At 41.3% G+C, this 14,602-nt stretch overlaps 1 protein-coding gene across 1 annotated transcript in view; it reads left to right on the forward strand.

Annotated features, from left to right (window-relative positions):
- The window catches only part of LOC111220227 (cytohesin-3-like), a 35,173-nt gene that overhangs the window by 7,921 nt on the left and 12,650 nt on the right, over positions 1 to 14,602 (forward strand). Inside the window, exons 2-9 of the mRNA XM_022743247.1 lie at positions 4,803 to 4,885; positions 5,196 to 5,260; positions 6,788 to 6,854; positions 7,026 to 7,144; positions 9,637 to 9,717; positions 9,804 to 9,916; positions 11,900 to 12,048; positions 12,190 to 12,301. Coding sequence (XP_022598968.1) covers positions 4,803 to 4,885; positions 5,196 to 5,260; positions 6,788 to 6,854; positions 7,026 to 7,144; positions 9,637 to 9,717; positions 9,804 to 9,916; positions 11,900 to 12,048; positions 12,190 to 12,301 — 789 coding nt within the window. The remainder of the gene's footprint in view (positions 1 to 4,802; positions 4,886 to 5,195; positions 5,261 to 6,787; positions 6,855 to 7,025; positions 7,145 to 9,636; positions 9,718 to 9,803; positions 9,917 to 11,899; positions 12,049 to 12,189; positions 12,302 to 14,602) is intronic.

Here is a 14,602-nt window from a genome sequence, read left to right on the forward strand (position 1 = left end):
CAAATCATCAGATTATAGTTACTTTGGCCTCCAGCATATGGCCGTGGAAGCCCCTCAGATCCTACTGGCAGTGTTCATTGAATCAAATATTGACATAGTGCTGATGCTGAGCAGATGTGTCATATAAGGAGGACATGGTGTGCAGACCACCTCCTAGGCAACCACGCACTCACAGCAGGAGGTCCCTCCACAAAACTGCAGATTAACCAGAGCAATCAGCATGAGGGCTCTTCAGCTCCCTGAGCCCCAGATTCTCCCTGTGACCCCAGCGGTAGTTAAAAACTAGAAGCCATATTAGCTCCACAAATGTGTCTTCTCACGCAGAGGGCAGCAGGACTGTCGTTACTAAATGATTACTGAACAGGCTGCAGCAAGGTGCGCTGTGATAATGCACATTTTCACAGGCACAGGTACCACATCAGATGCATTTATCACATATTCATACAATCTGAATGGAATTATTTAATCTACACAACGAAAATGGGCAACGTTTGTTGATGATCGTTTGATATAAAGAATTTTTCAAGTAAAAACAGTGAGATATTGTTTCGGTTCTGAAATTTTGAAACTGAATTGTAAATTAAATATCTTCTGGTTTTGGACTGTGGATTGGACAAAAAAAAGGTTTTCTGACATTTTCTAGATCGAACAGTAAATCAATTAATTGAAGGGATTAATTGGCAGATCAATAATCGTTTTTGACAGCAGTTTGAAGGAAATGAAATAAGAACCTTATGAAGAGCCATTTATCATGATGAACTTGGCCTTGGAAATGTCTTTGTCTCGCTAAATACCTGCTGCTTATCGCCACATAGCAGCGTGCTTTTTACACATGCATGTAGACGCCTGTTCGTGCGCGACCTTTCACCCTCTGTATCACAACCTCTTTCCCCTCACATTGGCCTTTGTGCTGACAGCCTCACCAGACTATCTGCTGCTACACTTACTGTCACGTAATTTTGTCCTGCATCACGGAGGCAAAGTAGGTTAACGTCAGGCAGCGGCTAGTCGGCGGGAACATCTGTGTATATGATGTTATACATCACACTTCTGCTCTAACAGACTCGTGTTGGGCTTAAAGAGTGGCGGGCAGGGCGAATGCGTGGGATTAACACCAGCTGGCCTTTGTGTGTATGTGCTCATGTGCATTTCTATCCACGCGTCTGTCTGTCTGTATGTATGACCCCGGCTGTAATTCAGAGCATGTCTTCGTCTACAGTTAGAGGGATTGAGTGTGGCGGGCTTCAGATTAGAGTCTGGGTCCAGAGCAACTTTCCCCCGGCCTTCCTACTTCCTTGCATGTGTCCCATTGTGGTGCAGTGCCAAGCGGGGTAACAGGGTTATCTTTTTTTTTTTTTTTTAAAGCTCATCCACTTTAAAAGACATTACAGTAGGTAAAGTCGCTAGTTTAAAGCCAGTGGATCTGGACAAATCCTCTCTCACACACACGAGTCAGTGAAAACTGGGACTGCAGCCAGTGTTAAGTGAGCGTGGGATTTTCACTCCGAGCTCCATGTGCTCCGAGGACCTTGCTGGTTGTAGGGAAGTCCTTGAATGGCCTGTTGAATAATATCCTTCTCTGTGTCCAGTCTTATGAGGGGGCTTCTAATGTTTGAGCCCAAAATAAACATTGTAAAAGTTATGAAACTGATGGAGACTGGTGATGGTGTGTGTGCGCCAAAGTATCCCTGCATTAGTTTAAATGCCATTAAAGCCTCTGGTTTCAGTGGGTGGTCAGGGACAGTTGTTAGTTTTGGGTGTGAAGAGCAGCAGGGGATTTACTCCTAAAAGTAGATTTTGAGGGATTTTGTTTTTAGGGGGGAAATTACTGGAACCTCTTGTTCTTTGGTGCACATGTTGGAGTTTAAACCCTTTGGACCCTCTCAACCCACAGCTCAACACACTGGATTTCTGAGCTCTCATACACTAGATCTCTCTTAGAAGTCACAGAGAGATTAAAATGTGTTTCAAGTCGAGTTCCCTGCACATTTAGCTCCATTTAAATCAGCGCTTCACCAACTGCAGCTACCCCACTATCCTACCCTGGGTCTTCTGTTTGCTATGAAGCAATGACTCACACCATAATTGATTTTAGTAGATTATCATTCAAGCGTGGCTGTGTTTGGTTTGAAAGTAGTGACAAACTCTGGCCCCATGACTCCCTCTGTGCTTGCTGAAGACACTAAACTCATTTCCTGAATCAGCCATAGAAGGTCACAGGGGGAAGTGTGTTAATAATGTAATTGGTGGACCACCTCTGTAGAAGAGCCCCCCAACACTAAACAAGATTTTCTACCGCAGTGTAGTTTGAAAAACATACTCCAGATCTAGTAAGAGAGGCCTGGATTGGAGGATAATGGTGGTGGGCTTTTATTAAAGTGTGCATCCTCTGCTTTTCATTAGATTAGTAATGAATGAAGATTGTAATCATGCACACTGTTGCAGCCAGTGGATATCTCCATTAGCTAATGCAAGGCCTCAGGCAAATGGAAAACATGAAGCTGTCTGCTGTGTGCACATTATCTTCCTCTGGGCAAATTACTTCAAAACAGAATCCTAATATTATGGCTGTAAGTTAACTAATGATTTTTTTCACTATTGATCAAAATCCTGATTTATTTTTTTGCAAAAAAAAAAAAAAAAACACCCACCCAGGATGCTAACATGCTCACAGCATTAACAGTTTGATGTTTAGCAGATCAAGTGTTTAGCATGTTTACCTTAGTTTAGTGTGTTAACATGCTGTTATATGCTAATCAGCATGAGGATGTCAGGTATTTAGTCATAAATCTACTGTAATACTAGATACATTTACTTAGCTTAAATATAGATGATCAAAATTGTTGCTTGTTAATTTTCTTTTGATCGATTAATCAGTCTAGAAAATATAGTCCGATGTGTGTGTTATCTCTGTTACACCAATTCATGACAGAATTGAAAAGTTGTGTGCTTAAACCTTGAGCCATTTAGTACCATGATGTGTCATCTCTTAGTTTTATCAAAACTGGAGCAGTGTTGTGGCAGTAACAACCTTTTGAAGTTTGAAGTCTTGACCTTTTTAATTACAGTGTCTCCTCAGGCCAATCACTTTTGTCTTTTTAGATAAAATGCATCAACCGTCCAGGCTTTGTCAAAATGTGACTGGGTGGATCTGAGTCAAAAATTTTGACATTTACTTTTAATGCCCTCAGCGGGTAGTGCCACATTTTTGGAATTACCCTTATTTTATCTCTTGCTGAGAGTTAGATGAGAAGATTGATACCGTTCTCATATGTGTCCGTTACTTATGAAGCTTCAGTCAGCAGCTAGTTAGCTTAGTTTAGCGTCAAGACTGCAGGGAGACAACCCCGCGCAGCAACACGTCTTTCTCCCAGGTTACTGCTCCTTCCTAATTTCATTGCATGTAGACCAAAAAAAAAAAATCAGAAAATATTCCTCAAGTAAAAGATTAAAGAATTGTGTAGCAGTCTGGAAACTTTTTAGGAGCACTAATTGGCTTTAAAGCCTCATTCGCAGCACTCACAGTTGTATTGCTGAAGTGCTGTGATTTAGCCAGAGGTTAGCAACGCTAATTAACGTCTTTATTTTCATACTTTATACCCCCCTCTGTTCTCTATTAAAAACACGGCCCACAAAGGAAATCCCTCAGCTGTTTCTCCTGCTGTTTACCTGACCCTCATCACGGTGCTTCAGAATTACATAAGCAGGTCAGGAAGTGCCTTTTCTCTCATTGTTAATTTGAATGCCATCCATAACAACACTCGGCTCCCCTCAACTCTTTTATAGGCTGTCGAATTAAAAGTGGGCTGAATGCTTCCTCTTATAAGCCCACTGACCTTTTTTTACTTTAATTGGCGCAGACTCCCGCCTGCAATGGAAAATAACAAGTGATTTTTTTTATATATATATATATATATATATATATATGTGTGTGTGTATCTCCTTTAGCAACATGTAGGCACAAAGCTGAAGCTGTGATATTAGACGTGCTGTTTTCCCGTTGAGAGATATGCGCTTTCTGCCTCTAAGCTGGCTTAATGAAGCGAGATTGCATGGGCTCTCTGTGCGTCAGAAAGATGGAAAAATTGAGAAATAAAGTGTGTGTGTGTGTGTGTGTCTGTGTGTGTTTGTGGAATGAAACAGAGAGAGAGAGAGAGAGGGAAGTAGAGATTAAAAAACAAGATTGAGACAGAGACAAAAGGCGGAGAATGAAAGATGGTGAGGAGCAGCGAGTATAAAGCGAGTCATACTCCCTTCTTGCTCAGTTTTTTGCCCGGAGCTGTAAAAGCCTCACGGCCGGGGGAATCAGGGTTGTAGGCCGTGTTAAATTACCAAATTCACATGTAATGAACGAAAACTTAATCTGGATTGGTTTTATTAATAGAATTCCCCCTGAGCCAAATGGAGAAGGAGGGAAGGGGTAAAACACTTTCAAGTGGAATAATTAAGATCCTTCGCCTCCTCTCTCTAGTTAATTAAGACGAACATGCAGGCGCCTGATATGCGTTGCTCCGGCAGAACAAGGTGAAAACAGTCGATGCGGTAGCGGCAGCACTCCTGTTACTTCACTGTGTGTGTGGAAGGATGAATCCATCTCTGCTGTGAACTCATGAACTTAAGAACTTGTAGCCACTAGATTGGATTTAGGGCTCACTACTTCTGTTTCCCTTCGTCTTTGCCCCTGTGATCTTTGCCCTTTTTCCTGTTGTGCAGGGAGCAAGGAGAGCTGTTGGATAGAGGGATGTGAGCTGTGTAGAAATGAGTGTGAAGGTCTGCTGTGTTTTCTGCATCGTGTGTTTCAGTTCCTGAGGATCTGTCCCTGGAGGAGAGGGATGAGCTGTCAAACATCCGACGCAGGAAGAGAGAGCTGCTCGATGATATTGAGGTGTGTATGATACTGAGGTGCATATGAGCAGATACTGTATTGTAGGAAAGCAAATTATTTTGGCAATAAACTTTATACATCTATAATTTTTTTTAAATTCAGTTTTAATCTTTGACCTTTTTAATTCTCTTTGCCTATCTACTGCAGCACTGTAGGTCTATTTGCATGATGCAAATTGCCCCAGCGGTACATCTTTGCACTCCCAATTTGCTGGGGAAAAAAAAGTGATGATGATATTCGACTGCGTACAGTCGCACACTGTAACGCTCCTCTGTGCTTTATCCTGCTTTTTCTCACTCTCTTCTCTCAGAGGTTGAAGTTTGAGATAGCAGAGGTCATGACGGAGATCGAGCAGCTGACGTGCGTCGGAGAAAGGTAAGTCTGTAGTTTGTGTACAGTGTAAGATGTCTACAGCATTCATCAAGTATTTCTATGCGCTTTGTGGCTTGTACTAGATTGTACAATCTATAATCCATTACAACCGCTCTGCTATAAACTCAACCTTTATGAAGCTTATAATTTTAAGGTTTTGTTAACATATGGTTGGAGATGTGTAAACTCAGTTTATCATATTAAAAGGGAATAATCTAAATATCAGAATATCAAAAACACCTCTCAACATAATGCAGTCCAGGACAACAACATCACTAACTGTGACCTCAACACTCAAACATGTCATTCAACGAACACCTCTATGGCAGTGTCGACAAAAACTGAACATTGAAAGCTTGATGAAGATATAATAGGGTCGAACTGTTATATTAATAATAATAAATAATAATAACACATTTTATTTATAGGTGTGTTTCAAGGCACTCAAGGACACCTTACAACACACAGTAAAAGATAAAATGCAAGTACAAGGCATAAAATACATAACAAATTAGAATAAATGTAATTGCATGAAAATAAATATGATTAAACTGTTGGAGTTAAACAGAATAGAGAACGTTTGAAGATGAAACGTGTTTTGACGTGGGGTTTGAAAATAGGGAGAGAATCAATATTACAGATGTCAAATTAATTGTGAATTTGAATATTTTCACATACATTCAGATCAAAGATGTTTTTGTGTTTATTAAAGATGCTGAATCAAAACATATTACCATCTTTTGAAAAGGATTTTTATGTAGGACATTGAATTGTACCTTCAGCCATCAATAGCAGCCAGTGGACTTATGGCTCTTAGTTGACTCATTGCCTCTATCTCAGCTGGGTTTGAGATTTGCATGTTGCATGTGCTTTTTGTTTTGAATGATAACCTGCAGGTTGGATGTGAATAAAGTGGAAATACCTGGGAAGGATGTGAATTTATCTGGAAGACTCAGCTGGTTGTGTGTTTAGATAAATTTGACTATTTACACCCATTGGTCAATGAAATGCGAACAACGTGACGGTAACATGTGAGGGTCTGGCCACACAGTGACAGTCAATATATGCCAGTATAAATCAATCAGGCCTGTTCTCCTTAGTGATTCATTGTGTGTCCACAGTGTGTGCTGTTTGTCATTCCTACTTTGTCTTCTCATCTGTCACTTAATCACCCACCTGCATTACACACACACACACACACACACACACACACACACACACACACACACACACACACACACACACACACAGACATACATTTGGGTTAGTCTGTGCACAGTGGGGGTTTTATTTGTCTCCATGTGCATATGTCTTTCAGATTAGATGCAAGCATGAACATACAAGCATATAATGAGTAGAACAGATGTGGCAGGAAATAATCTCCCCAGTTGTAACTATAAATAAAGTGTAATTGTTGTGTTTAACATTCAGGTACTTGACTGTCCTGTTGTTTTCAGTGGTTTTTTTTTTTTAGGGTGAGAATGTGGAGTCACCTATTTTAAGCTGGACATTTATGTATTTGTGTTCCAGTAAAACATCCCAGAGAAACAAACAGATCGCCATGGGCAGGAAGAAATTCAACATGGATCCAAAGAAGGTATTGCTTTTGTTTTTGAGTCCTGTACCAGCCTCACAGGCTCCAGTGTCTCTGTGGCCTTTCGATGAAATGAAATGAATCAATTCTCATCAAAGAAATCCTTTTATTTTCCATCCATCTGTAGTTGATCGAGATGAACAGCCGTCCTGTTTTCTCCTCTTTTGTCTCCAGGGAATCCAGTTCCTGCTGGAGAACGACCTCCTTCAGCACACTCCCGAAGACATCGCCCAGTTCCTCTACAAAGGCGAGGGTCTCAACAAGACCGTCATCGGAGACTACTTAGGCGAGCGGTAAGACAGAGCATCAGTCAGGCTGAGGGAGAAAGCCCTGCTTACATGGGATTTATGCCCCCTCCGTGATTAGAGAAGGATATTATGGGCTGGATTTATTGACGAAAGAGGGAGAACATGATTGACCCACCCCACCACCCTGCCCCTCCTCCTCAACATGAATCTTTGAGGCAGTGTGGGTGTCTTGTCATAGTCCACCGATGTGGACTTATAACTGGTAATAAAAGGGCAATCCAGCTCCTCAGATCTGTGGCCAGACTGCTGGGTAATGAAGAAGAAGGGGATTCCTGCAGAAGACTATTGAGATAGATAGTTTTATCTGAAGGTGAGATTAGATAGTTAAACATACTATATGACAAACAAAGTACAGTGAATCAAAACCAGGAAAAGGGGAGCTGAACATGCAAGAACATCAAAGGTTTAGTGTTCAGAAGGCAACACCAACTAAACTGAGCTAAATAAAAGAGGATTAAATTAATTACACACAACGCATATCCCAGAGAAAATCATCAATTGCTCATGATTTACAGAAGATATGGTATTTAAAGTCAGTGCTATCAGTGCCATTTTTACATAAACAGCACGTTCATTTTGCTCCTCATTAACGTCAGTTGATAAAACACACTGCAACCATTCAACCTGTAATCAGTTCTTCTGTAGTGTGATACTGCACATTAAGTCTTGTACAGTAGAAACTCTGTATTGAACAGGAAGTGATGCATTTGATGTCGCCGAGGTGTTTTTGTAACCCTTTAGATTTCTCTTTGAAACTTACAGAAAATGGCCCCTTCACTCTGAAAACCTCCTTTAGCAAAAAAGAATCATAGTTGGTTGTAGTTGCCTGGATATTTGTTGATTGCAACACATCGTTAGGGTCTGCCATAAACCATATGGATTAAACCAGTGAGCTGAGTGGTGGTAATATGAAAGTTCAGACAGTTTAACGGTTAAAGTTAGTTTATTTCAGATTGTGGGAGGTAGGATTATTATTTAAAAAAAAAAAAAGGATCTTGTTTAATATTGATTTTTCTGTGTTGATCCTTTAAAAGCTGCAGTACAACATTTTTTAAAAAGGGTGTGGATCAGAATGGATGATCCACTCCACTCTTAATCCAAGCAGGAAATCACATCAACCACAGTCTGTATTCACTTAGTTACAGGTGCTGATGGTGCATCAGCTGAACAACTGCAGTCAGACAGGAGCTGAAACAGTGACGCACACACAGACACACTCTGAATGAGGCTCACATGAAGGTTGGGGAGAACGGCGAACGGGGGGGGGGATCTGTGGACTCCTCTCGTTGGCAATAGGCTTTATTCATGGTGGATCATCAAAGAGGCCACCTACCCAGTGGAAATCACACTAAACACAGGCTCAGGGTTTACACTCAGTAATTATCACTAATTAAGCTTATGCAAGGAACAGGAACCTATCGTTACATGCTGAGCAGAGAGAGAGACGGGGGTGGGGGGGGGTTGGAGGGGGGTGCAAGTGGGGGACACATGGAAAGGAGGTGGAGACAGTGGAAGATAAAAACAGCTGGAAGGAGGAGAGATATTGGGAGATGGTGCAGGCTGAGTGGGCGACTGACTCTTCAATTACACTAGCAGACAGTTTTTGTTTGGCAGCACTTTTTATTGTTCTTGTATAATTCAGCTTCGTTTGTCACATACAAAACACTCACTGTGGCATGTTTATATTTATTTTTAATTTTAATTTCACCTTTCCAAACAGCAGGCCACTTCCGAGTTTCTTTGTAATAACTGTACCTATAGCAATAACCTCTGTAAGCCTCATGGGACAGGATTTGTTTTGTTAGGCTGCAGACAGACGTATAAGGTACAATACAGTCAGAAAAGAAAAAACACTTCATCCTCCAAATAATCCAAGATTGTTATTGCAATACAACTTTGTTGTTTGTTTCTTGTAAGCCAGAACTCTCTGTACTCCTCTCAACCTTTCCACAAAAAACATAAAACACTAAGTCTGAAAATTCCTGGTTTCATTGGAACAATACACAATACAAAACAATACAGGATCATGGACCCTGATGTACAACAAACATGATCAGAGAAGCGGTGACCGCAGCCAGAGAGCGGCTTTTGATTCTTCCTCAGAAACCCCTCTGATGGTCAAACAAACCTCTGAGAGAAAAAGAACCTTTTGTAAGTTTTGTTTTAGCTGTTTTTCATCAGTCAAACGCACCGTTTCGCCCCCTCTGGGAGGAGAAACATTCAACACTGGCCAGCTGTTTAAATTGCTTGCAGACCTGCTCAGCATCCGGCATGAATAAGGCCACAAACATGACAGGAATGCTGGGGAAAAAAAATTCAGGTTGAGAAATGCTTTCATGAAGGAAATATGTTTTTCCTCCACCCGGTCTTCTGGGTTCACATTGTGTTCAGAGGTATCTTGGATAGTTTTCAAAAATGGCTAGAGGTTAGAACAATAATGGAAATCAGATTTTTTCCTTTTTCTTTTTCTCCACCAGGGATGATTTCAACATCAAGGTGCTGCAGGCTTTTGTGGAGCTGCACGAGTTTGCAGACCTCAACCTCGTCCAAGCACTACGGTCAGCTGAGTGATTAACATCATGTGCCCCCCCCCCCACTCCCTGCGGCATCGTAAATCAAGACCCTCTTCTCCTTCTCTCTGTAGGCAGTTCTTGTGGAGTTTCCGTTTGCCAGGTGAAGCCCAGAAGATCGACCGAATGATGGAGGCGTTTGCCTCACGGTACTGCCAGTGCAACCCCGGAGTCTTCCAGTCAACAGGTCAGACACACAGCAAGTTACTGCAGTTTAAACCCCCACACTTACCCCCACACTTACCCCCACACTTACCCCCAGAGGCCTCTCAGATATGAAGGCCAGTATCTCTTCATCAACACTTCCTGTCGTGTTCCAGATGTCTTCATTTCAATTGATTTAAATGGAATGTTTTTTTTATTTTTTATTATTGTTTATATAAAAATCAACATTATTAGTGTTTTGTTTCTTTCTTTCATTTATACAATTAAACTTTTTAGATGAGGCTGGTAAAGTTTGTATTTATCCATTACTTTTTTGCTAACTATTCAAATCCGTTTATACTTATTTATAGATATTTCCACAAATAATCATTATTTTACTAAACTATTACAACTGTGTATCCAGTCCTTTTTAGCTATTTCAACCACTTTCCCATTACTTTTGAACCATCGGTTACATTAGTTATCCATTACATTTAGCTAATATCAACAGTTTTTTATTTATCAATTACTTTCAGCTAACTATTACTTTAACTTATTTCATCCATTCACACATTACTTATAACTGTTTAGACTTTCTTGCTGCCTATTTTTGATACTCTTAAACAGAGCTGGGCTTCAGTTTGTCACTATGAGCAATGTGTGAAATCCAAATCAGTGCAGTGACAAACGGTCCGGCCTAACATGCCGACAGAAACACTGCCTGAGGGTTTATAATAGGATGACCTGTTTTTTTTCTTCTTTTTTTTTTTTTAATGCATTTCAATCATTAAACCATAATTTACTGTATCTAATGTTCAGTGAGGATTAACCAGATTACAGTTTCCAGTTCACTGCAGCAGATGAGTTCAGAGAAAACAACCGGCAACAAACAAGGGACATTCATTATTCAGGAAGACTCAACCTGGCTAAGTGATACTTATGATAAACAAAGCCGACAACTACAACAGTTAGTACATAATTAAAAAGGTTTTAGAGCAACCTATTGTGTGTTCAAGACATTTTACAGTGTGAAGGGATACTCCAGACTTTGGTGATCTTCAGGTAATCTATTACCTGCTTAGGGACGAGGTTGAGCAAATTCAGATGCTATGAGATCAGGATGTATGGTGGTTAAGCTACAAACATTATAGAAATATAAGATTTAATGTTTCCAGCATAAAAGCCTCCACAATGACACGACGTGCATTCAGTCATCCCATAATCTGCACATAGGCTGTGTGGGTGTGTGTGTGTGTGTGCGCGTGTGTGTGTGTGTGTGTGTGTGCGCGCGCGCAGGGCAGAGCATCAGCACAGGACCATGTGTGTGGCAGTTACCCCACACCGAGCCTATAAAAGTATCACAGATCTTTAATTACCAGGGTCATGAGCAGCCGTTTCCCTCAGTGCTTCATCGTGACCAGTTCTTTCAAAACACTGACACTCCTCTTGCTCTTACCAGCAACTCCTGGCCCATAGTGCACGCTGTGTGCAAAGCTCCAGTGTGTGTGTGTGTTTTTTTTATTCTTTATAAAGAATGTGTGCAGGCAGACAATAAGCAGCGCAGGACAGCCAGCACCAAAGTGTGTCAGTGTGAGGAGACAGACAGAGTGGAATGAATGATTCATTTACAGGCAGCCACTGGGCCGTGTGAGTCTGAACATTAACACACAGTACAGAGAGACTACAGACCTGCACCCCTCTCACACACACACACACACACACACACACACACACACACACACACACACACACACACACACACAGTAAAACAGAAAGAATAAACTAGATGATCTTTTTGATCTTGGTGTGAAGCCTGTTTTTCATTGTCTGTTATTACTTGCTCCAATGTTACACTTTTCTGCATTGTATGTTAAATTTTTGCCATATGACCATATATTTGGTAAACAAAGATTAAGATTTACAGATTTATTCTTATATAGATCATCAATACTGTGTGTAAACGGGGTCTCTGTGGCAGGACCTACACTTTCGTAACCCTTTTTTTCCCCCTCCCTGTTGTTCTCAGATACCTGCTACGTGCTGTCGTTTGCTATCATCATGCTGAACACCAGCCTACACAACCCAAACGTCAGAGACAAACCCCCCGTGGAGCGCTTTATCTCCATGAACAGAGGCATTAATGAAGGAGGAGATCTGCCAGAGGAGCTGCTCAGGGTTAGGATTTGTCTACAATTGTGTGTTTGTGTGTGTGATGACTGATCTCTGTGACCGTTCTGTCACACTCACTCCATACGACTCAGGCATTTCCTCCACTGTTTCCCCATATGATTAATAGTTTTCCTCCCCTTTCTGCAGAACCTTTACGACAGCATCAAAAACGAGCCCTTCAAAATCCCAGAGGATGATGGGAATGATCTGACGCACACATTCTTCAACCCGGACAGAGAAGGCTGGCTCTTGAAGCTTGGTATGTGCATTCAGAGTTGCAAAAAGGAACCTTGATTATGTTGCTTTAAGTCACGAGGGTCTCAACGTCAGTTTGATGAGCAGTGACCTTCGTTTCCCTGGTGGAGTGTGTTTGTTTGTGTGTGACTTGTGTACGATGAGCTTCCAGGTGGCCATGATGAAGGGCGATGGCTCTTGGGCAGCAACAAATAACTGATTAACTTACTTAACTTTTTCAGTTTTATTAGATTTAAACATTAAGTCACTGTTTGTGCTACATTTTTACTAACAGGAAAAGATGCAGGTTATATGCTGACAGTTATCATGAGCTGATGCTAACACCAATTTCACCTGGAAAAGCCTGAAATTTACCTTTTTCTAAGCATTAAGGGCTCGATTACACCAGCGTTTACAACAGCAACATTTTTAGAAGAAAATCATTTCTGAAAATTTTGACTGGAACTCCTGCAATCAATGAATTTGTTCTCAGTAAATTTGCAAATGAAGTTTTTTGTGAACTATGATGCATGAGTTTGTGCCGTTTCTTTGGTCAATGCCAGATGTGTTTCAGCTCCACAATCAAATATTGAGAGAATCTATGACACATCACACAGCTAGCCAATCATTCAACAGAGCTGACTCTCGTCAAACTATCAATCCATTCATTACCTGCCACAAACAGGAACATTACTGACTTGTAATGTTAATAGTGACTTTAAAAAGAACTTCAGAAAAAAATTTTTTTTAGTCAGCTCATGATTTCTGCCCATTTTTGCCCAGGAAACTGTCCACCTTCATAATGGCACCTGATATCTTGCTAGAAAATCTGTGACGCAACTGCAAAGTGTCTTTTCTCTCTTCGTCCTACATCACATGACTTCTCCTCCTCTCATTCTGTCTCATATTGTCTCTCCTTGCTCCTTTTTGTGATCTCTCTCTCTCTCTCTTTCTCTCTGTGTCTCTCTCTCTCTCTGTGTCTCTCTCTCTCTCTCTCTCTCCCTCCGTCTCCTCTCTGTCATTGTGAATTTTGCGCTTGCTGTCTTTCTGTGTCCTTGTGTGTTTTTTGTTCCTCACTCCCTCTCTAACCTTTCACCCTTTCGCCCTGTGTTTTGTTCTTTCATTCTGTTCTGTGATGGCTGTTCCTTCTTAAATCTCTGTATTAGGAGGTAGGTAACGCTCCTTCCTCCTCCATCCACCCAGTTCATCACAGAGTGTCCTCATACTGGCGTTGGCTGCCATTATCTCCTTAGCACACCGGGCCCCTGAACATGCTAGCCGCCTCATGTAATTGGCTTGTTGTATCAGAGCTGTTACTGGGCAAAAAAAGTGATGGCATTGTGAGGTGATGGGTTATCTCATTCAAAGGAAAGGCGAGTTGGAGGTCAGTGATCTCTCTCATCATTTTGCATGGGGACTAGCTGCGTTCTTCTTGTGGCTCTGGAGGAGGCTGGATGACGCTGAGGGCTCGTCTCAGTTGGTGCACACGCAGCGCTAATTTAGCATAAAAAGAAGCCTGGGCATGAAAGATAACTGCTCACCTCATCAAACCTCTGTGCCACTCGCCACATCCCCAAAACATACCATGTCATGTATGTCAGAGCCATGCACAAATAAGCAACGTGTTTTTGCAGATAAAATGAAAAGACTAATGTAATGGTAGATCACAATCACTAGTGATCAGGTGAGTCTAGATTGTTTAAGCCACTTATTTGGAATCAAAAGTTGACATGAACATTAAATGGATGGATCAACTTTGACCTTGTGTATTTATGGGTGCTCACCTTCAAGTTCAGTTTCACATTGGTCAAGATAACAGATTCGAACTGGACATTTAAAGGAAGAGTTTGACATTGGTGGAAATACCTGTATTTGCTTTCTTACTGAGAGTTAGCTGAGAAGATCAACAAGCAGCCAGTTAGCTTAGCTTAGCACAAAGATGAAAATGGGGGAAACTGGTAGTCGGAGAAGCTACTTCCCTGTTTCCAGTCTTTTTGCTATGCTAAGAAAACCCACTGTTGGATGTAACGTTAGCTTCATACTTGGTGCACAGACGTGAGAATGGTATCTGATTTTCAGCTAATTCTCAACAAGAAAACTTAAAAGCATATTCCCCAATATGCCGTACTTTTTCTTATTTATATGACATTAGCCTTTAAAGCGTCAACAAGTCAACCAAAGGACTAAATCAAATTCTTCTAAATGACACTGCTGCAGACTTTGGACTTTTCTGCATGTAACGGTAACATGCATTGCTCTGACGCATGTCACTTTCAGGGGTCAGCTGAGCAGGTCCCCTCATGCTTTGTACCATTAAAGACGGCCC

The sequence above is a fragment of the Seriola dumerili genome, unplaced genomic scaffold, assembly GCF_002260705.1.
Source record: "Seriola dumerili isolate Sdu_G_001 unplaced genomic scaffold, Sdu_1.0 BDQW01000068.1, whole genome shotgun sequence".
Taxonomy (NCBI): Eukaryota; Metazoa; Chordata; class Actinopteri; order Carangiformes; family Carangidae; genus Seriola; species Seriola dumerili.